General features: G+C 37.1%; 1 protein-coding gene across 2 annotated transcripts in view; it reads left to right on the forward strand.

Moving 5' to 3' along the window:
- The window catches only part of GABRA1 (gamma-aminobutyric acid type A receptor subunit alpha1), a 49,588-nt gene that overhangs the window by 19,755 nt on the left and 5,096 nt on the right, over window positions 1–24,737 (forward strand). For both annotated transcript variants that reach the window (XM_081091708.1, XM_081091709.1), the window contains exons 5-9: window positions 6,776–6,996; window positions 9,016–9,098; window positions 11,217–11,360; window positions 18,115–18,267; window positions 22,792–22,994. In XM_081091708.1, coding sequence (XP_080947834.1) covers window positions 6,776–6,996; window positions 9,016–9,098; window positions 11,217–11,360; window positions 18,115–18,267; window positions 22,792–22,994 — 804 coding nt within the window. The remainder of the gene's footprint in view (window positions 1–6,775; window positions 6,997–9,015; window positions 9,099–11,216; window positions 11,361–18,114; window positions 18,268–22,791; window positions 22,995–24,737) is intronic.

Genomic DNA, 24,737 nt, shown 5'->3' on the forward strand with positions numbered 1-24,737 from the left:
TTGGTTTATGTTCTGTAATCCAAATAGTGTGTGTGTAAGTTATCTTCCATTTCAGTTAGGAGGATTCTAGGATTCTGAGTAGCCAGCAATATTATAGAATAGCCATAAATATTGCGATTTCTGAATTTTTTGGCTAAAAAGTGGAAATGAATATAAAATCTTAATGAATATTTGACCAGAATTATACAGAGAAATAGTTAAAATATATTAGTAAGAAATATTTAGTTTCACTACAAATGGCATTCATTAAATTGTTATCAAGAGTGTGAATAAAACGAATGCATACCTGTTCTTTCTTTTCCCAACCCCAATGAATAACATGCATTTCTCTTGCATCTGATGGGAACTGGTGCACCAGTAGAGCTCTGCAGGTATTAAATAATGTTTCCAAAGTCATAACAGCCAAGCTCCTATATAAGCAAAAAAATCACAAAGAGGCCATGAAGATACATCATTATGAACATTTCAAAGATCTACTAATTGAATATTATTTTTGAAATGCCATATTAATGTAAAAGTCCTGATTTCATAGTAGCTCAGATGACTCCAAATAAAAGTTATAGAAAATATCAACTGAGACGAGCATTTCCCAAAGTGTGAAATTTACAGCACACCCACCTCGGCAGGGTAAAAGCTCTGACAAGTCCTGCAATAAGGAAACTGCTTAACGTCATATAATCTAGTGTCTTCCAATTGTATTTATCCAACATCCCTTTTCTTCATGTAATACCTGTTGACATGCTATAGACCTAATGCTCTGTGAGTCAAACATTGGGAGATGCTGGCTCAGGATAATTTAGATCTTAAAACAGGTTATGAAATGTACCAGCTATTGCAAATTAGTGTCAGCAGAGCACATGAGAGACAGCAGAGTGGTGGGTAACAATACAGATTTCCAAACCAGAATGTCTGGGTTTATGATCCCAGCTCCTCCATTTATAAGGATACTTCCTTGGGTAATATCTTTCTGCCTCAGTTTCTTCATGTGTAAGATGGAAGGAATAATGGTAATACCTCATGAGGTTATCACAAGTGTTAAGTGAATTAATACATGAAAAGCACTTAAAATTCTTGGCATATAATAGGCACTAAAGAAATGTCAGCCATTATTACTCTGGAAGAAATAGAAATATAAAAGCCATAATTGCGGATTTATTACTCCGGCAAAACATTTTGCCACTGTGGTCAGTCTGTAGACGCTTATTGAAATACTGTGTGATACAATAGTTGTTGCTATATTGATTGCTCTGAGGACCTTCACACAGCACCATTCTCTCATGCTACTTTTCTAATTAAGAAGATTTCATAGATCCCAGTCACGTTTAAGGTCAAATTTAAACTCCTCTGATTGTATTCCATTCAATCCATAAATGATTTTACTAATGTGTCCTTATTTGTTCTAAATATTGACTAGTTAATCATTTGTGTGAGACAAATACAACTTGGGGGTGAGCAGGACTGGTTCTAGGATTCAGGCTGGCTGAATGCAAATCTCCTCACTAGCAGCAGCATGACCTTGGGCAAATCACTTAAGCTTATAGTGGGGATGTTAGTATCATTACCTATTATTATAAGATTGTTAGGAATTTTAAATGAGATATGCAACTGAAGTGTCTACTGATAGTGCTCAATAAATAATAGTTATAATTTTTGCCTCTGAACTCCTTATGTACCCTTCATGGAAATTTCCTCTATTCCACATCCATCTAAGTCCTGTATTTAAACAAAGGCCCAAATCAAGGCCCAAATGCTTTATGAAAAAAATGTTTTAATCTAATATAAAAGTAATTTTCCTTTTCAGCATTCTAATTACATTTACTGACTGTAAAATACAATTTAACCTCACATAGAGAACTGCTTTGTAAAGTTGTTTTTTCTTATAAAAAATGTCTTATTTTCCTAAAGTGATGCCCAAAAATATTAAAGATACATTTTCACATTCCTCACAGTATCAGTGCGCTGCTAGCTTACCGTAAGTGTTGAATTATTACTTAATTGGAATAGATGTAAGAGTCTATATTATCTTTAAAAATAAAGGTCTCAAGGAACTCAATAAATAACACCATTTTCCCAACTTGAGTTCTGAACCTTTTGAGAAATAAGACAATGAGTAAGGGATATGAAATATGACAAAATCACCTTTATTACTAATAATGGTATTGCAGAAAGCGGTTTATATCTGCAGAAAAGTGGGTTTTCTGAGAGTAAACCCCAGGATCAGCCAGATTAACCCACCTAGTCAACATGCAGTGTTGGCCTCCCTCTGCTAGGGTATAGAGTAGACTGTCCATGTGAACCTTCTAGCATAGAGGTACACAGAAAACTGAGTCTTATGAACAGCCAGCATCCAAAATGGAAAAGTCAAGAGGAAGAGGCTAAGATTGGCAAGACTGATTTCTCCTTCCAAATTCACCCATCAAATTAAATTAGTCCTCCTTCCTCCCCTCCCTAAATAGAACAGTACAGTGGGGCCTTGACTTAGGAGTGTCCCAACTAACAAGTTTTTTGAGATACCAGCTGTCTCTCGGCTGATTTTTTGCATTGAGTTGATAGAGTAATTTGAGTTAACGAACTCCTTAACGAGCTCCTTAACGAGCTCGGTCTCAGAACGAATTAAACTCGTAAGTCAAGGCCCCACTGTATTAGGGAATAGAGAGCATTCAAATGACTTATACTGGATCTGCGCTCTTCTAATCAATGGAAACATCAAGAGAGAAAGTGAAACATTACAGACATCATACTCTTGCAATAATTAATAATTAATAATTATTATTAATAATAATAAATGGCTATTCTTTCTCCAACTCCTAGTATGATGCCTCACAAAGAGTAGATGCCCAATAGGTGTTGTAAAGAGATAGTAATGAATAAAGCCCTAGGCAATCAAAACCTTTCATCTTGAAAAATAGTTGGCACACCTTTGAGTGATTGCTTCAGATTAACTGTGACTTAAGGAAACAATGATATCTATTTTTTCGTCTTGGACCAGAGGTACATAGTAGGATTTTTAATAAACCATTAACCCTATGATTATCATGAATTCCTTTTCATGCATGGCCTTTGTTCAAATATTAGATAGGAAGAAGGGGCAGAGTGTCTCCGTCACTGATACTCCCTATCGCCTAAATATCCAGAGCCGGACAACATTTGAATTGTTCTGTAATCACACTAGCCATAGGTCTGCAACTGATCTGCTAAGTGGCTAGTGGAGATGGTACCTGACCACTTTGAGAAGATTAATCATGTAAACCACATTATAGTAGAATTATGCATAAGATAGAAGCAGGATTTAGAAACTGTGAGAACTAGAAGGCAGAATGACAAAGCTATTTTTTTAAGACAGGAAAAGCTTCCTAGTTTTTAAAGTGGGAACTAATAAAGTATCTAATTAATAATAGCCATTATGACACTCAACATTATTGGATACATACGATACGGTAGGCACCATGCTAAGGGTTTTATAGACCATATTTCAACTAATCCTAATACCCAATATTTTAGCTAAGTATTCTTATTATCCACATTTTCCAAAGGAGGAAAGTGACCCAGCTAGGTAGCAACTTGACCTCAGACTGTCTGTCCCTAGAGGCTCCACAGCTCCCTAAGCATCTGACTTCAACTGGAATAGAAAACAAAATTAGGACAACTCCTTAACTTTGTTTTAAAAACCATTAATTAGCAATCAAACAGCACATTCTCGGGGCAGTAGGTTCTGACAGAAATATCCAGGCAGCACAGCCACAGAGCCCTGCTTTCCATGGTGCTTGCAATGTAGTAAGCCAACGCACACACAGATGGTGATAAATGGTGCAAGCGGGAACACTTCATGACAATCCTTACTTAGGAACATAAGACGTTTTGTCCCAGTCTTCAGAACAAGCCTTGCATTTTCGAGGGACCTGCTCTGTTGAACACGGTAACTCGGAGAGACTTTTCACCTGAGTGTGGGGGCTGGGATGTGATCCCTGAACAAACTCTTCACCGCTGCTTCCTATTTGTTCAGACAGCCTTCTGTAGAGTCCTCTCTTTTGCCTGGTTATGATTGCCTTCTTGTTTTCCTCAGGTTTTCTGCCCTAACACCATTTCAAAGACATAGCAATTTTTCATTCCCAGCTACATAAAAATCCATTATAAATATATGCTCATAAAAAATAATAAAATAGGAGACGTATAATAACCTCTAACATTTACTGAGAGCTTTCTAGGATCCAGACAAACTATTTACTTATAGTAACTACCTTATCAAAAGAGGCACGTGAAAATAAGTGCTGCTGTCATCCCCGTTATCAATTGGGAAACCAAGGTTTAGAGAAGGTAGGAAAATGGCCTAAGGCCTTTCAGCAGGCACAGGCAATTCAGCTCCAGTTAGCAGGTTTAGAATTTATTTCTGTAACCATTCTAGTATGGCTCTGCCCTCTCCTCCGTCTTGTTACAACTTCCGGAAGAAGGGGCTCTGGCCTAACTTGGCCTGATGAACTGTTACTGGGGGCAAGGTCATGCTCTACAAGGTGCTGCTGGCAGGCCCCTGCTGCTACCATGACACTATTGCAGGGGCAGTTCTTAGGACATGGGAGACCAAATATTAGGAGCTGATCTTTATCAACTCCTTTTATTTCAATTTTCATTTCCACATCTAACAGAGGAGAGACAGAAATGAAAACGTATCCAATTAGTTTTGCTACGTGGATGTGTGTGTGACCACTACAACATTTGAAAAGAGAATATCTTAAATGAACTTGGGGATTTCATTGTCTGTTATTAGCACAGGTAGGTAAAGTTGGCGGTAAACATGATATCCATGTAAATGTGAGAATTTTTTCAAGACGTATCTTTAAAATCACTGACTTTGGTATAGATCTTGTCAAAGATTTTATAACCAGGCAGCACAGCCACAGAGCCCTGTTCTGAAAAAAATATATTTTCAGTCTATTCTGAATTAACATTTATCTTCAGAAATATTGGAGCAAGCAAACAAACGAACCCAATTTTTAGATTCATGAGGACTTGGACAGTTTAGATATCACATCCTTGGAACTTTCATTTACAAGTGGCCATTCCCTCTACTGTTGACCAGGCTAAAGTAGTTCAGCTGGACAGAGAAGAGAGTGCATGTGGCAGTTTACTGAGTAATGGCAATATCATCATGATCTCATAAACTGGCTTGTTGTCCAGAGGAGAGGACATGCACCGCCCAGAGTAAATGCACCCACAGCTTCCGGGGCTAGCCCTGCTAATTTGTATCACTTCCTAATGAGATCTGCAGGCTCCCTCCCCATTTCTCTCCTCATCAAAGAGACCATTCTATGCCCACCCTATTCCTCCAAGAGTTTTTCTTACAGCATGCAAATCAAACCACCTCTCCCTCTGCTGAATTTAACAGATGCTTAAACAAATGTTTCCTGGTGAGTAAATTCCTATCTCATGCATCTTAGTGCCTTCTTCTGATATTGCCAGACACAGAAAAACCTAGCCATCAAACAAGGTAACTTCCCTGCCTACAAAGATAGACTAGCATCATGTTACACTTTTTGTTTCAATCAGAATTCCACACTATGCTTAGTGCATTATAAACTACCAATATAAATTGATCAGTAAAGGCCCAGCAGAGCCAATGGTGCGCCAAGAATGAACCTTCAGGCTTTACCCAATCTTGCTTAAAGTCTAAGAAAGAGACAGGTAGTTAAATTCATGTACAAAATGCCTAGACACAGACATTAGTTTGCAAGTTGAAAAGTTGCTATGGATGTGATTTTTAAAAAAACAACAGAAGCAGCTTTCTGATGCATGATGCATGAGAGTTAAGTAAATGTAGGACGATGTCTTCAAGTTAGCCTTCCGTCTAGTTTGGAGCATGCTAAGATTAATGGAGAATGCAGTAATCGTTATTTCAAACCATTGAGTTCCAAATTTACTGTCAGTGTAGCAAATCCTGCAAGGAAGATGGATATTACCGTTTTCAATTTTAGGAGCCAGTAAGTCACATTGCTTGTATTCAGATTAGCAGATGTTTGTCTCTGGGTATTGCCATAAGGGATGCTGGTTTATTCAAATAAACAGAGTCCCTGGCTGTGAATGATGATGAGCTTCACACATTTCTCATGTGTCCTACACACACACACACACACACACACACACACACACACATTCTATAGTCTTTGTTTCTTTGGAAAAGATCCAAATTATCAGCAAAATAGATTCCTGATTTTCATATTCATCTTCATTGCATAGAGTTGAAAGTCTACATACATTATCTATGATAAAAAATGTTCCATTTAGCAAAAAAAAAAAACCAAAAAAAAAACGGAGATAGGATTATCATACTCACATTGGAATCATGAATGATTTGGAATTGGGTGTGAGGTCTTCAGAGACCATGAAGGGCTCTCCAAAACACTATGCTTTATCTTTATAATTGGAATTGTCTCATTAAAAATGGTTCTTATATGTAATAACTTCTAACATGACTTCCATTTTTATTTGCAAGATATTCTATCTCTTCAGGTGCTGGTGTAGTGGAGGTGGGCTGGGGGCAGGGTGTTATTTTCATTTATCTGAGGAGATAACTAGATCCATGAAATATTTCAGAAAATGATTATGCCAACCAGTGATTCACCTGACATTGACATGTACAGGCCACCACAAGTTTACTTCTAGAAACATCACCGAGCTCATATTTTACTTCTAAAGTTGCAAAAATTATGCATTGTCTGTGTAAGCTATTTGCATTGCAAATTACAGCACGGTAAACTCTTTGTCATTTTCCATAATTACCTAGGAATATACAATAGATGTATTTTTCCGTCAAAGCTGGAAGGATGAAAGGTTAAAATTTAAAGGACCCATGACAGTTCTCCGGTTAAATAACCTAATGGCAAGCAAGATCTGGACTCCAGATACCTTTTTTCACAATGGAAAGAAGTCAGTGGCACACAACATGACCATGCCCAACAAACTCCTGAGGATCACGGAAGATGGTACCTTGCTGTACACCATGAGGTAAGGAGGACCATGTCCCTTTGTGAATCTTTCTGTCCTTCCTTTTATCCGTGGCTAGGTGATCATCAAGCTGATAGGCAATGGTAGGACATCTGGTTTCATTTTTTCCCTATTATTCAATTTAAATAATTACTACTATGAAAAATAAGCTAGCTAAACTATTATACACATAAGTGTTATGTACAATGACTAGATAAAATTAAAAAAGTGTTTACAATATATATTAAGTAATTCAATCTATTTCTCCCACATGCTCTAGTGCAATATGAGTAACTTCCTTTCCCTAGAATTAACTTCATACATTCCTGCATTTCAATAAGGTCTAGATCAAATTTCTAAAAGCTACCTCAAGGTGTCTATATGGAAATCTTTCTAATTAAAAAGAAGGGAAAAAACACAAAGGAAGGTTCAAAATTCTTAGAAATGATAGGTTCATGTGGAAGTATACCTTTTGAAGGGGTATATGAATTCACAGTGATATTGTAAGTTAGATTAAGAATATAGATATTTTAAATGTTGATTAAATTGAAGACTAGTATATATTTATGCTTTATAAACATTCTCCATAATTTGAGATTACCAGAGAGCCTAGCATCTAGATACCAATCATTTATTTATGTCTGAATGAAGGAAACATGATTTAAATAAAACTTTGAATATTTTTAAGAAAGTAGAGATATTTTAAAATATTTATATATGTTTATGGCTCATTTTTAAGGGAAACAGCTATTTCATACCCAGTTGACTTGTTAAAATGTTCTTTTTGTAGATCTGGCCAGCACTTGGTAATTCAGACCATACAGTTATTCCTTTGGTATGGAAAGACAATGAAGGCAAAAATCCTAGACTTGAAGGATTCTGTTTAGCATGGAAATAGAGTGATATTTTGCCTTTGGAGAGAGCTCCCAGAAATCCTAACTTATTTTAAATATTCAAATAAATATTAAATATTCAAATAAAGTATTCAAATAAAAAAGACAAAAAATGCTTCAAGAACCACTTTAGATGTTGAACTCAACTAGTATAACAGGACTTAAAAATGAAAAATCAAAAAAGGGAGAAAATAGAGGATCAGTATAGAGGTGTGTTGAGACCTTTCCAGATCATCCAAGCAGGATCTATTGATATTTGAAATGTGAAATAATCTTACCTTGTAGCTGCCCAGATGGCAATGTCTATAATGTCTGGCCGTCCTTTTGCTCATTTCCTAGTATTAATAACTAGCTAATTACAACAGTATCAATATGGATCAATATATTTTCTAAAGATCATGTGAGGAATTGGGGCACAAATTCTCTCGAAATTCCACCAAGGGAGAGCAAAATTATTTCAGCAAACTCCCTTCTTAAGTACTCTTTCAAAACGTGGGTGGAGTTCACATTCCCAGAAGATATGGACGACAGGAAGCACACCATAATCCTGGCTTCAATTAGGCAGTAGATTCTTAAATAAAACAATGGTTGCGATATAGTGAGATCACGTGTTCACTCTAAAGGACACTTATGTTAATCTCAGTTACACAAAGCCTGAGGACACAGTTCCTTGGATTTATACATTTGATGCTATTTTAGAGGCAGAGGTAGGGAGAACTGCTCATAGGAAAGGAGAAATTCTCTTTTTTTCCTTTCCGTGAATTTTTATTAACTAAGGATGAATTGGTAATTTTGCAAGTATTTATTTGCTTACATCCAGTGTCATCCTTGAAGGATTTACTGTTGCTAGGTGGATTATTGATGATACTTGTTTTGGAAAACATTAGCAATGCTTGCCCATCATACAAAATCAGGTGCCACCTACTTTCTCAAAACAAACAAAAAATGGATAAAATCATCATAATTGTAAATAATTCTTTTTAGATCATTTGATTACTAACAGCTCAGTATGGTGCTACAGTTTGTGCCTGTCTCCCTGCTTTGTTAATATATTTGCTATAGGCAATAATGTCACATTTGTATGTATCAGCAAGCATCTAACCTATAGGACTCTTCTTTGTGTCCCATGTTTTTCTGAAATGATAAGGCTGACAGTGAGAGCTGAATGCCCAATGCATCTGGAGGACTTCCCTATGGATGCCCATGCCTGCCCACTAAAATTTGGAAGCTGTGAGTAAATTTATTTTCATGTAAAAATTTTTTTTTATGAAAGGCCTAAGTCTTTAAGCAAGAGATCTCTAATTAGTTAAGCTTGTTAGATCTATAAAGAGCATCAAGAAACTTTAAATAGTGAATTGCTGCAAGTGCTTTCTAAAAGTAATAATCTTTTTTTATATTTTTATTAATTTCAGGGAGGGAGAGGGAGGGAGAGATAGAAACATCAATGATGAAAGAGAATGATTGATCAGCTGCCTCCTGTACTGCCCCCACTGGGGATCAAGCCCACAACCCGGACATGTACTCTGACAGGCAATTGCACCTTGACTTCTGGGTTCATAGGTCAACACTCAACCACTGAGCCACACATATAAGTAATAATCTTTGACTGCACCTTTTAATGTTATTTTAGGAAGGACTTATTTTCTATCTACTGGACTGGAAAGAATGGATTTAACTATTTAGAGGAAAATTCTATTTCTGTTGAAGTTGTATTCACAGAAAAGCAACTGGAGTATGGATGCTTGAACCAAATAGATAACATTTTCTTTCTGATAAATGGAGATGATTGTGTTTCTTTTCTATCATTACTGACATTTGTTTGACCTTAAGAATAAATCAGCTTGTTTATCATATGGAAATACTGGTAGTTGGCAAAGAACAACAATTAGCTGTTTCCTAATAATTAAGCTTACACCTAAAAGATGCAGGCAGGGAAAAAAAATTTACTCTGATCAAAGTCTTTGGGATGTTATAGATCCGTTTGCACACTGCATAAAACTCATGTATATATTAATGCTTTTGAAGGTCTCTTAGATCAATGCTTTTCATAATAATTTTCTGGGTTTCTGCTACTAAATCTGAGGGAACACATTAGAGGAGCCAAGAGAACAGTGGCCCCAGAGCCAGGTTCTCTGGTCTTCCTCTGCCCTTCTGCTTTTGACCAGTGTGCATGCAGAAAGTGTGAGGGAATAATGCATTCCTGGTTTCCTGCATGGGAGGTACATACAAGGACTGAGTCAACTCCTGGACTAACCAGCTCTCTGTTCTCTCTAGAGGAGCAGTCTAAGCAATCATTTCAGTGAAGGTATATGATTCATAGAAGAAAATGGTGGTAGTGCAGGAAGACAGCAAGCCAAGAAAATAGCAAAGGGCCTTCAGGCTCCTAACAGCACTAGTCATGGAGAGACAAATTTCTTTGTTTGTAAGTCTCATTCTAAACTGAAACCCAAGGATATACCACTTCACAAGCTGTCAGCTAAATAGAACTTTGGTGATCAATCCCTCTCCCCCATTCTTTTCCCATTTTAATGGATGTTTTATGTCAAGAACTATTATGTTTTCTCCTGATTACCGGCTTCATTTTTAACAATGGTATTATGTGTTATGTGTTAGTTGTATGCCAGGCAGTACAGTAAGCATTTGTATATGCATCAGCTCATCTAATCCACAAATTATCCTCATAGGTAGGAATATCATACATCATAGTAGCCTGACATAGTTAGGATGCAGGCTACTGCCTTCCCCTTATTTCATCTCTCATGCACTTCACTCCAGCCACATTGGTCTTCCTTCTGTTCTCACACATGCCACACTTTTGCCTGCCCTGGAGGAAGAACCTTGTTAGTTTGCCTATCCAGAGAACTCTTCACCATGACTTAAGATGACTCATTCTCTAATGCCTTTATGTAAATGTCACTTCTTCAGTGACCCTCTCTGAGTCCCTAAAACAGACCCTACCCCCTTCATTTTCTATCCTCTTACCTGTTGTGTATGGCATCATTGCATTTAACACTATATGAAAGTATACATTGATTAGCTTATCCGTGTTGCCCCCACCACTGCAATGCCCATTCTCTAAGATCAGGGAACCTTGCTACCGCTCACTACTATATCCTCAGGTGCTTTGTCCTTTGCAGATGCTTAGTGACCATTTGTGATGAGAGTGAACAGGTAACTGAATGAATCAGGGACATGTGTTTTAGTGTTCCTAAACTAAGGGACATGGGCTGCCTGTTCCTAGCCTGCCCCTGGAACCATGAACTAGAAAATGTGAAGCTGAGAGAACCAACTTATTAGAAGAAGCAAAGTGGCATGACACATGGACTGTTTTCCATTCTTTCCTTTTAGATGCTTATACCAGAGCAGAAGTTGTTTATGAGTGGACCAGGGAGCCAGCACGCTCAGTGGTGGTAGCAGAAGATGGGTCACGCCTCAACCAGTACGATCTTCTTGGACAAACCGTAGACTCTGGAATTGTTCAGTCCAGCACAGGTAAGTGCCATTTGGCAACTCCAGATATGGAGGAGGGAGCATAAAAGGTTTTTTTTTTTGTGTGTGTGTGTGTGTGTTTTTTTTTTTTATGAGAATGTGGTTATTCAGTCTTTCAAAATCACAATAAGAGAAAGAGAAAAAACTGCACTAAACTGGGGTACGGTTGAGCTGAAAACTAGTGTAATCTCCATAGACCTGTCATCTTAGGCTTTTCATTTAATACCCTTTGTCCTGTGTTTATCTGCAAAATAAATAACTGATTCTATGTGATCAGCATAGCACAATATTTAGGTATGTGAACTCTTAAGGAAGACTGTTTGGGTTAAATCCTTACTCATCTACCTTGCCAGTTGTTTGTGGTCACCTCACAAGGTAGTTGGAAAGAAAAAATTACATCCATTAAAAATACATATCACAGTTCCTGGCACATAAAAAAGCTCTCAATGGACCCTGGGTGGATAGCTAGATGGTGAGAACATTGTCCCATTACGCCAAGGTTGTGGGTTTGATCCCAGGTCAGGGCACATACAAGAATCAGAAAATGAATGCATAAGTAGGTGGAATAATAGGTCGATTTTTCTCTCTCTCTAAAAATCAATAAATAATTTAAAAAACTCTTAGTAAATGTTAGGTATTAATGTCATCTAGTCCCCACTTACTGCCATGATTCAATGAATCTTGGTGAAATTATAGCAGTGATCATTACACATGGGACATCAAAAAACAATTCATTCTACAAATCCATTTGTATCTCTAGCCAAGAATCTTCCTCAGCTAAATCCTATAGAAATATAATCACATTACTGATCACTCCATTTGGGAATTAAAAGTGGGTGGCGTGCCATCCTTCTTAGAGTTATAACTACCTTACCAATGCAATACTCAGAAATCTATACTAATAAAGAGCTAATATGCTAATGGTCAATACGCTGTAACAGTAACAACCAGATTATTAGCATATTAGCTGGGGCATTGCTCTGGAGACTGGGCGGAAGCAGGGAGGCACCTCCAGGAGGTGGGACCATCCCCTGCAGGGGAAGGCAGAGGTGAGAGGCCACAGCGCCCCCCTCACCAGTCCTTCTTCGCCACCCACCGCTCGCACTCTGGGTGCCCCGCGGCCCACCTGCCAGGGGAAGGAGCACGGCGCAGCAGGTGGGAGGCTTCCACGCTCTCCTCGGTGCCATGACTGGGAGGAGCTGCCGCACTGCTCTGGAGAAGGGGCAGAAGTGGGGAGGCGCCCAGAGAAGGCGGGACCAGCCCCAGGCCACTCCAGGGACTGAGGGTGGGGCTTGAAGCGGCCAGAGAAGACCTGAGGGTTTGGGGGCTGGGTCAGGCGCCCTGGAGCTCTGCGTGGACAGGTTCCCATGTCAAGGCATGGTTGCATGCAGGTGGGTGGGCGGCGCTGAGCAATTTCAAATCGCGTGCTGGGCTCCTAGTAGATCAAATAATAATAAATAACTGGATCCAAAGTTTTAAACTTGTATCAAGAAATAAGATAAGAGTTTAATTATGCAAGTATACACTTTGTGACTAACTTAATTGTGATCCTAAGGGCATATAATTATAAATAAAATTTGGGTTCTAACAATTAGTAAAACTTACCTCCTCCAATCCCAATATTTTTAACTACGTTCAATTACTGAAAGCGTAGCAAGACTCAACAATTACTTTTATGGATGTTTTTAAAATTTTCAATTAATTTCTTCATTTTGATTTGTAATTTCTAAAGAAAGACAACTTAGTAATAAGGAAGGGTGGGACTGGTTGTTTTTTTTTTCTTCCTCAAACTTTTTTTCTTAGATTTCAGACTTTATATTGGGACCCTGATCATTCGAACATGTTTAAGAAATAGGTCAATATTTCTTACTGTGATTATAGGATAATCCTTGCTTAACAGAATTTGTGTTTTGCTTACTTTAAAGTATCTATGGCTACTCTAAAAGCTCAAATATTTGTGTTTCTTGTTTTGAAAAATGGAGAAGGCTGTTTCTCAGCTTTACAAACATTAAAATTGCACGTAGAAGTAATTTCAAATTTAAAAAATAATGAATTAAAAAATGTATATAGCATAGTGGAGAGGTCTTAGGTTTTGTAGTGAGAAAGAAGTGGACTGGATTTCTGGTCCTGTCCCTTAGAAGAAGCTTTGTGACTTTGTGAAAGTCATATATCCAATTATAAACTTTGATCTCGTCTAAGAATGGGGATTCTATAATTTTGCATTAAAGAGGAGATAATATAAAACATTGATTACAATGTTATATAATGAATGCTCAAAATGATATGTGGTATTTGTTGCTATAGTCCTAAAAATATCACAGAATGTGGAAAATACTGAAATTTTTTCTCCTCACATGTTATGTTGGAAAATATATTAAAATGAGTAGTGTTGACTTTTTAGAAATGGAATACTATTATAGGCTAGATATTGTGGCAGGCAATAGGGATTCGATGACAGACAAGGCAGAAATCTTGTCATGAAGTCTAAGGGAAGACAAAGACATACATTATAACTATCAAAATGAGTGGTGAGTGCCATGATTAACATTTTTGTGAGGGCAGGGGCCACATCTGTTTTTTTGTGTCCCTAGCATTTACCATAGTAGCTGAAATATAGGAGGCAATAAGTAAATAAAAAGGAAATGAATCCAGCCTAGAATAATCAAGGAAGGATTACTGCAGGATTTGACTTTCATTTTGTTAATCTGTATTAGTTGGGAGCCAAATAATCACTCTTCTAGAGGCATTTAGAATAATAGACATAAAACTTCTCCTCAAGAAACTCCCCATCTATTATCATTAGAATGGAAGATGGAGGATGTCAGGGAAATAGTATTTCAAGTGCAGCAGCAAACATGCAATAGAAGTATATACAAGCCACAGACTTACTCAGCAGGAATGCCTTCATTCTAGTCCCAGCACCAGTGACTGACTTGTCATGGTATCCCTTCTCTATGCCCCAGTTCTCATGTCTGCAAATTGATGTCTCAGTCCAATTAACTTGGAGACCACTTTCATCTCTGGCTTCCTAAGGATTCAGCCTAGCTCATTCTAGTTACTCAGAAAAGATGCACAGTCAGAAAGAGGGGCAATAGGTGAGAGACAGTGGCTAACTCATCAATCCCAAGCTGTCTGGACCTTAAAAATTGGGTCTATTAAAGGTCATCATTCTGTGCTAGAGGGGCAAGTTTATCTGTATAAAATTGGAGCTTTTTCTTGTTATTCCATAATGAATATTGGTGGTGATGGTGAGGAGAATAATGACCAACTTCTCAAATGCAGGAGTCTAGTACAATGCACATATTCAACTCCACAACATGACACTCAAGTGTAGTTACACCTCCTCTGGGTCTATTTTGCACATCAAAAATCCACGTGGATGCCCTAGCCGGTTTGGCTCAATGGATAGAGCATCAGCCTGCAGACCAAAAGGTCCCGGGTTTGATTCTGGTCAAGGGCATGTACCTTGGTTGCAGGCTACTCCCAGGCCCAGGCCCTGGTTGGGGCTCATGCAGGAGGCAACCAATCAATGTGTTTCTCTGACATCAATGTTTCTCTCTGTCTTCCCCTCTCTCTTCCACTCTCCCATAAAATCAATGGAAAAATATCCTGGGATGAGGATTAACAACAAAAAAATCCACCTTGATAGACTCGTGTGGGAAGAAACAAAGATCTTTTGTAAGGTCTGCAATTCTATATTTCACATCTCCTAGTGGAGACCTGAAAACATCAAGATAAATGACATTCAGTGCTATTACCTCCCCGGTTCTGCCAGAAGACTAGGAATGATGGCAGGAAAGAACACACATCTTGACAATGATTAAATAAAGAACATCTTTTTCCACCTTAAAATCTCTGTGGGGAGAGAATCAACTCAGATCATCTTGTAGAAGGTTAGAAGGTGTGGTTCCACTTGCCTGCAACCAACACTCATGTGGGAACAAATTCACAAACACACTACCATTGACCTCTTGCAGGTCAAAATACCCAATTCTGTATCACGGGAGCAAAATATATGAGGCTCAATCCAATATTTGGGTTTTTTAGAGGTGCAGTCCCTTCCTTGGAGTCTGCCATTGTATTTTGGGGAAGGAAATGAGTCAGAGACATTGTTTTAAATGTACTTACTCAACTGGCAGAGCAAAACCTTTAAAGGCACATAATTAGCTTTCAAACCCAATACAATTATCTGTTATTCATTTATTCTCTTATTCCTTTATTTATTTTCTCATGTACTGTGCTTAGGCCTGGAGAAGGACATATAGTTCCTATTCTCAAGAAGCTCATAGTTGAGTGATGGAGACATTATTATTATCCCCCACATTTACAGATGGGACATAATTGAGGCTCAGAGAGGCTTAACTATTTCTCCACAGCTAACGGCAGGGGATCTGAACTTGGGTAGTCTAGCTGCAAATTATGTGCTGTCAACCACATACTCCGGCACACCAGTAACAGGCAAGACAGGCATGTGTGGAGATGTCACAATGTGATGAAGCACAGAGTTTAAGAGTGTGGAATCCGAAGTTATACCATGAGGGTTTAAAGGCTGTTTTTATCTTATTAACTGTGTGACCTTTGGCAAGACCTTTCTCTGTTTATCTTTTGTACTATTTGGAGATAATAAGAGATTGTACATCACTAGCTACTATGAGACTGAAATGAAAAAAAAATGCATGCAGACTGATTAGTAGAGTATCTGACATGTAAAACTTATATAATAAATGTTAGCTATTACTATTAATGATAGAGTTAGTCTAAGAGAGCTACCTGATGACATAAAGAAGAAGAGTTTTTTTCTGCTTTATGTATTGGAAAGGCAGTTTGGAATAGATGCCAGGCATTGCCCCTGTCCCACTCTACTATACCACAGTATGCTTCCTAAGTAATTATTTAAGGAGAATCCATGTAAAAATTATAAAAAGTGATTGAAGAACATACAGAGAAGTAAAATAATTAAATTGCCATTAGTCATAAGAATAACTTCATGGCCAGAGAGAATAAGAATGAAATAATATGTAATCCTTTTTTTAAAAACACATAATGGCTACAAAGTCTTCATATTTACCTAAGTTAACACACAGATTTGATCAAAGGAAATGTAGATTGGTTTTGCCGAACAGAAATGTCTTTTCTTCATGAATGACTATTGTTTATCCTTATAACAGATGACCAAAAGAAACTGTGGGGTCCTCTTTCCAGTTTCCTGTGGATGAGTTGATTTAAGGATGCATTGAGCTAGGGTTACACAGTCAAAATAAATGAGGAACTGAACTATCTTCCCTGACCGGGGAGCAACAACAGTGATTAACATTCATCAAAGGAACCTGAGGGCCACTCACACAGCCTAGTGCATGATATTCAGAGAAATAATTATAACCATAAAATGTGAAAATTAGGGGGTGGGGAAGGGAAACTTCTATCGTTACCTGGTCAACCTACTCATAGTTCAGATAACAAGATGGGTCCAAAAAGGCTAATTGGCCTAAAACTATAATCACCAACCACTCTGCCAATGATATTTTTAATATCTCATTCCTCTTAAAAAGGTAGTATTTTCAGAAAATACTAACTTTTGAATACTTGGAAGAAAAAATGATAGCTGTACATGGAATGAATGCTCACTACAATTTTGTTGAAAAGTGAATGGTTTATCTCTTGAGCTAGAGAGAATGCATTTCTAATCTTTTATCTTTACACTGTAAATCTTCAAGTGACTCCCACTGTTTAAAAAATACTCTCCCTTCCATCATTTAATTTTATCCTCACAGCATCTTAGGAATAATGAAGTAAACACTATCATTTTAATTGACCAAATGAGAAAAAGTCAAAGAGGTTAAGCAAGGTATTTACCCTTCAAGTAACTAACAATTGAGAAAGCAAAGAATGGAGGCCAGGTCTACACAAACACTCGATTCTGCTTTACAAAATTAAATCCCTGCTTCTATTTTTCTACTCCCCTTAATTTTGTGTTGTAATGTAACAGAAATATTATCACATCTAACTTACAAGCTTCCCTCAGGGTTACATGATGTACAAGAATATTTGAATTACAATTCTTCTAGACTGTTGAGTTAGAGGAAAAGAATTTGACATGCTTAGTGCATAAACACTTAATATATAGACATATTGTTTTAATCCAATTTAGAAGACCATTTTTGTTGTTGTTTTTCCTTCCTTTTTAAATTATTACAACATGATTTTGATTTGGCTGCCTTCTTTTTTCCTTTTTCAAATATTTCATGCCAAAACCTAGATTTTGTTTAATTTAGGAAGATGATTTTAAAAGATCTGAAATTCTCCTATTCTAATTTTTTAGTAAGGAAGTTGTTTATAAAACAAATATAATGTCAAATAATTGCTCTTCAGAACACCAAAATCATATTCTTTGAAGAATTTTCCCAAAATGGCATACTGTGCACAACAAAAGATGATAATGAAGTATATATAGAGACACATATCATTTTTCTGATATTATAAGAAAGATATGTCTTAGATGTATGTACCAGGATAAGGATGTAAGACTATAGGTGACATCCTTGGCACATCAATCTCATCCTCAGAGCCATTTTGTCATGTTATTAAAGTGTCTTTTTTTCTCTTTCCTGGATAAAGGCTTTCCTCTTCAGGAACTAGGTATCACCTGGAGAAAGGATGTGTCTAACCTCCAGGTCTTTGTTGCTGATGGAAAACCTCAGAGATTAACTTTTTTTTCAAGGTCAAATTGTTCAAAGTTACTGTCTGTTTCACCCTCTAGGAGAATATGTTGTTATGACCACTCATTTCCACCTGAAAAGAAAGATTGGCTATTTTGTTATTCAAACATACCTGCCATGCATAATGACCGTCATTCTGTCCCAAGTCTCCTTCTGGCTCAACAGAGAGTCTGTACCAGCAAGGACCGTCTTTGGTAAGTAACAAGCAAAACATGCATGCAAGGGTTTGGAGGGCAAGTTATTTGGGTGATAGTGCAAATAGAATGAAAAAATAATTGTATGTTAAAATAAGAAGTTAGTACAATATAAATTGTTTATTAATTAAAAAGTATTGCCCTAAATAGAAAGCTGCTTCAGTGCATGTAAATCGATGGGATTAATAAACATTTGATCTGATATTTTGGGAGACCAACTGGAATGAAGCAGGCATAAAGTCATTCATACTAGATGAAAACACACACGCGTGCGCGCACACACATACACACATGCACAGAAACGTTAATATTTAAAGCCTACTTTCAGATTACATAATCATATACCTGTGTATTTTTTATAATCTAAGAAAATACCTGCAGAAGTATTTCTTTACATATATGAAAGCAGGGTTTCCTTACATAGGTAGAGAGCATTAATGACCGTATCATATGACAGTACAGGAATACTTCATTTACCTATAAGTGTGCACTTCTGAAGTTACAAATATGCATTTTTTCTATCAAAATGCCCTAGATGCTTCAAGTTAAGGCAAGCTAATGGAAAACTGCTTAAAGGGTAATAACCTTTTACTAATAGGAAAAGTCATTCCCTAATTTATTATTTAAGAAATTTGTACTTCATAAAAAGTGCTATACTACCTTAATTATACTTTTTAGACTGATGTAAGCAAAATATTCCATAACCATGAACTCATTGATTCATTCCTTCACTCAGTAATTTTTATTTGAAGTCTACTATGCGCTAGACACAGAATACAGCAGTGACCTTAACATAAACCACTCCCCTCATGAAGGTTATAACTTGGAGCTTAAAATTTGAATAATAATAGAATCATAATCATTATTTACTGGGTGTTTTTATTGCAGACTCTATTCTATGAAAAAAACCCTACACTATCTTATTTAACACTAAAATGTAAAGCCTGTGTACTATTATTATCCTTGTGTTAGAAATAAGAAAGCTAAGAAACTGGAGATTAAGTCACCTGCTCAAGGTCAGAAGCTATGAGGTGAAGGAGTGTGGAGGAAGACCCACACCCTTAGATCCCCAGTCTGTGCCCTTAATGACATGCTGTACCCCCACCAGTGGGCTACCCTGTTGCAATGACAAGACATGGGATGGGGTTCTTGTGGGCAACATCATTTGTTTGTAAATAACAACCATATATTCATTGGTGAAAGGTGTGGTTACCAAGGTTCATTCCAGAAATATCAGCTAGGCGCAATGCTATATTTAAGACCCTTAACTACAGAATAAAAGCCTTAAGAAGCTTAAAATCTAAATTGGGGATCATTCATATGCAAAGATCCTCCAATAATATGCAAGGTATGAGAAAATCAGTTACCTCAGAAAAGAAGCAAGACTTTACTCCAAGTGCCCAGAAAAGACTATTCCCTTCTGAATGTTGCAAGGTGCTTCTAGGTTTTGGAAACCACCAAATCTTTGTTCTGACAATAACCTAAGAACACAACTAAATCAAGATCCAGAAAGAGTCAGCTACCAAGCAAAGGCGATCACTCCAAACATTCCTTATCACCATTTGTCAATATTAACCAGCTTTGACACTACTTGTTAGAAATGAAGACACTAGCTTCTGTGTGCATATGTAATTTGAGCCCCCTTTTTTCCACAAGAATTTTTTTAAATTAGAACACATAAGATATTTCATTATATTTTATGTAGAATGAATCCAGCATTACAGTAAAAAATACGTTTTTTAGTATCATTTTCCCCACTTTACCCCAACATATCTGATCCTTCCAGTTTGGAAACTTTCTAAAACATTTTGGACTGTTTTATAAATGAAAAACTTTGCTTTTATTTTAAAAAAATACTTATCCATTTATTTTTAAAAACCTTGCTTTTAACACTTTCAACAATCAGGCAACTCATGACTTTTTGCTGAACATAACTACCTATGTATAACCTTAGTTGTGGCAAGTATTTCTGTCTATCAGGTTTTATATTTCTAATGTTTCAAGCTCAATAAAATCATAAATACAATTTTCTAAGACCTTTAGCCTCTTAACATTTATTTAGTACACATGTTTCTATTCCTTTTTTGTCTGAACTCAGCATATTTCTCTGAGCTGTGTAAGACGCCTGAGAGGGTCATGGGTATTTAAAGAAATACAAGAATAAAACAAAAAAGTTGTAATTTATAACAACTAAAAGGAAACCCAGACTATATAACAAAGCTGAAGCCTGTTTTATGTCTTAAAATATCAATATCATATTTTTGACCTTCCATGCTCACATTTGGAGGAAATGTGGTCATGGAATTTTGCTGCCAGACAGAGTCAAGTTTTAGTTTTAATCTGTTTTTCTAAGCTTCAGTTGCCAATAAAATGTGAATACAATTAATGTCAAATTATACTGTTTAAAAGATTAAGTGATAAAAATAAAATACGTAAATTGTCTGGCTTAGTACTTGGAACTTAAGAGATGCTCAAAACACTTTTGTTCTTTTCCCCTCCCCTATAGCAGGAATTTTAAGAACACACACACACACACACACACACACACACACACACACACCTCTTTATGCTATTCTTCACTGCTTTTAATTTATGCATGCATTTGATTTAAGAACACCTACTCCTGAATTCCTTATGCTGCTTACATAAACCAACACTCACAAAATTAAAGAAATGAATTCACTATAGCATGAATTTATCCAAAAGGACTGTATTTGTCAATAATGATAAGTAATTAATCTTGCCCTAAGTAAATATCAGGCTAAGTGCTAAACACTTTACTACTGTATTGTATTTAATAGTCACACATTCCTCTGAGTTAGACTTATTGAAATTAATTTGCAAAGAAATAATTATTTTTAAAGAATGAGGCAGAAGCTCTGAATTGTGAGGCAATTTTCCCAAGGTCACCCAGCAATTATAGAGCTGAGATTTAAAACTGGGTTGCTCTGTTTCCTAGTTACTGGTATTTAAGTTACCTTGCTATTTTCTCAAGTTAATATCAACATGTACATTTGAGGGCTGTTTTCCAGCCAATATTCTTTAAACCATTTGTTGGTTAGGTAATATATAGACAAGGCCCCAGAACTTTCTGTAACCCCATCAAAGCTCAAAGTAATAACTATGACTTGATAAAAGTCTCCGTGTTCCTTCTTAATCCTATCACTTTCTAAAATAGTTGCCAAGATTATCTACCTTGACATTCATGGAAAACTAGGAAATACTGGATGGTTTAAAGCAGTTCACAAAAATTAGCCACCCCCATCTCTGCAGTCCTACCAATTCTCTGAAAAGTCATCAAATGGGGGGAATTATAGGTATTAATTTTAGACCCATTGGAAGATAGCATCTTCTATGGCAATAATTTATCTACATCTTTAAAATGCTTGTACATGTTACTACATTTTATCCTCAAATAATCTTGTGAATGGTTGTGTGGAACTTTCCCTCTCGGAACTTCAGCGGTGATATAGACAGTGAAGGGATGAAGTTTCCGTCATGCCTCCACAGCTATAAAGACTGAGGTCCCAGGGAGTCAATCCACTTACTCAGGTCATGGAGCGAAGTGGTCAGGCTGAGAGCAGTCATTGGAACAGGTCAGGATTTTCCCACATCAGGCAGCCTGAGTCATCCTCACTGGATGATGTGAATTTTTAAATACTTCTCAAATGGTTTATACGGAACCTTGCAACAGACTAGCTATACAGTGTGTTATATTGAGTAGGCTGGTAATATTAATTTGTTAAATGAACATTAATGGATATCATTATTCACGTACCAACTCATATAATTATATAAATTAACTAAAAACAACTGACTTAAAGACGGCATTGGGGCAGCAGTAACAGGAAAGAAAAGATTGCGGACGTTTAAATCTCAAAATGTGTTTACATTTTGGCTTTGCTCCTTCTGAAATGTATTACCTCAGGCAAGTTAATGCAACTTCTTTCAGGAATTTCTTCAAAAGAGTGGCTACTTCAAAATCAGCACAAAAGATAGTATAAAAACAGAAGAGTTAATAATGTAACAAAGTATTATCTGAAGATAATTTAGCTATCTATCACTTATCAATCATCAATACACTAGTATCTTCTCGGTTTATAGATTTGGGGTACACAGGGAGAATACCAAACAGAGCTGAGGATTCAGAGCTTTCTTGTGGATCAGAGATAGTGATCTATGCTTTCTATTTCAAAGAGTTGGAGAAAGTGAGAGAAGGTTATTTCCTTTTCTAACCAGGACATCACATTCAAGATGCCCATTTTAAAAAGTTCATTATTTTATTAACAGCTCAACAGCGAAGTAGTTTATCCCTAGAAGAGATCCCCTTCAAATTGCCATTCCATCAACTGCAAACTACACTGGGATTAAATTAAAACTCATCCATTCCAGACCAAAATGTGATGAACAAGAAAACTTATACTCTGGGGTACTGTGGCTCTCCCTCTGTACAAGTAGCATGACATCCAGGGATGCCATTGTGTAGTAGCAACTGACAAATTCACTTAATTTCTTTCTTTACAGGAGTAACAACTGTGCTCACCATGACAACTTTGAGCATCAGTGCCAGGAATTCACTCCCTAAGGTGGCTTATGCAACTGCTATGGATTGGTTTATCGCAGTGTGCTATGCGTTTGTGTTCTCCGCTCTGATTGAATTCGCCACGGTAAACTATTTCACCAAGAGAGGTTATGCCTGGGATGGCAAAAGCGTGGTTCCAGAAAAGGTAAATGCATTAATATCCCCTGTGGTGTAGCACTAATATGTCTTTTTAAACATATTAGGTGGCATGTTTGGACTTGTGGAAATGGATGAAGAATGCAGAGAGTGGTTAATGAGGATTGCAATTCTTATATCATCAATGATTAAGTGCTATGACAATTTAATTCTTGTTAAAGAAAGTTGAATGGACAGATGTGCAGAGTAGATGCAGAAGATAAAGGAGACAAAAATTAATATTTCTACTCAAATATGCTTTTCTATTGCTTCAATTGATCTTAGAAGAGTTTTAACAAGCCTGACATTAGGAGCAAATAAACTTACACATAGCATTATACTTTTTATAACTTGAAAATCATAGGCTTTTGGTTACTTTTTAAATACTGCCTCAATTTAACTGTGTTTGAAAAATGCATTATTTCCAATTATCAGTGAAGCAAAGGGCAGGAAACATTTTCTCTTTCCAAAATAGAGGCTTGCTTTAAGGGTCATAACACAGAGAAATCACAGAAAAATGTAGAAAACTATCAAGTCAAGAATATCACTCAGCCCTAGCCAGTTTGGCTCAGTGGATAGAACATTGGCCTGTAGACCAAACGGCTCCAGGTTCGATTCTGGTCAAGGGCATGTACCTTGGTTGCAGGCTCTTCCCTGGCCTGGGCCCTGGTTGGGGCTCGTGCAGAAAGGAACCAATTGATATGTTTCTCTCACATCAATGTTTCTCTCTGTCTTTCCCTCTCTCTTCTACTCTCCATAAAAACCAATGGAAAAATACCCTGAGGTGAGGATTAACAAAACAAAACTAAACAAAACAAAACAAAACAAAACAAAAATAAAAGAAAGAAAAGAAAGAAAGAAAAAGAGAGACAGAGAATATCACTCAGAACCTATTTTAGAGTGGATTTGAAAACAGAGAGGCTATTTCTACTTCTAATTTTTGAAGGAAAAAATATATCAAAATGCAAGTGAGTCTTGGGACAGTAGGAAGAAGGGCAAGTCAGAGACAGAGGCTGTAAGACCTCTAGAAGTAATCTAGGAGGATTCACTCTTCAGCGGTTTCCCCCGAATTCCACTCCATTGAATGCTATCTCCTTGTGATGGTTCCTGAAAATACAGCTCTATGATCAACTACAACTGAACGAAAATATGCTGTTAAGGGAAAATTCTTTTAGATTTACCCCTCAGCAACAGATGAGTCAGTTCAACACCCCAGTGCGCTACATAAGTAAAAGCAAAAGGGTTCTGCCCAGGATGTACTATCATAGCCAAAGTGGACCAGAAGCAGGCCCTGAAAATCCAGCCTGCCTTGAAACCTTCTTGCCCAGTATAAACATTCTTTGAATTTGCAAACCAAGAACTTTGACTCAGGTTGAGTAGAGAGAAGAGACAAGATACAGGGACTGCATATGTCAGCTGGAGAGAGGGCCAAGAAGGTGGAGACAAAGGTAATTGTCAAATATGTGCCTTTGTCATCCATGGCTCCCTTTGTCCTAGACCAGAAGGGCAGCCTGAAGGCAAGAGAGCCAACCCAGGAGAAAGGTTATCCTAAAACATTGAGAATTGTAAGACACAGCCCAGAGACGGAGCTGTGAAAAATTTCTAAATGTACATCTTAGAATTACTGACATATTCTGCTGAAATTATTCAGGATGAATGATATGCAAACATGGGTGACATACAGTGAAAGTGAGGTGCAAGCATTGGGAAAGTTGCTTTTCTAGCGTATTACTTTCTTTGCATGCTGTGAGAG

The sequence above is a fragment of the Myotis nattereri genome (assembly GCF_964212035.1).
Source record: "Myotis nattereri genome assembly, chromosome: 5".
Classification (NCBI taxonomy): Eukaryota; Metazoa; Chordata; class Mammalia; order Chiroptera; family Vespertilionidae; genus Myotis; species Myotis nattereri.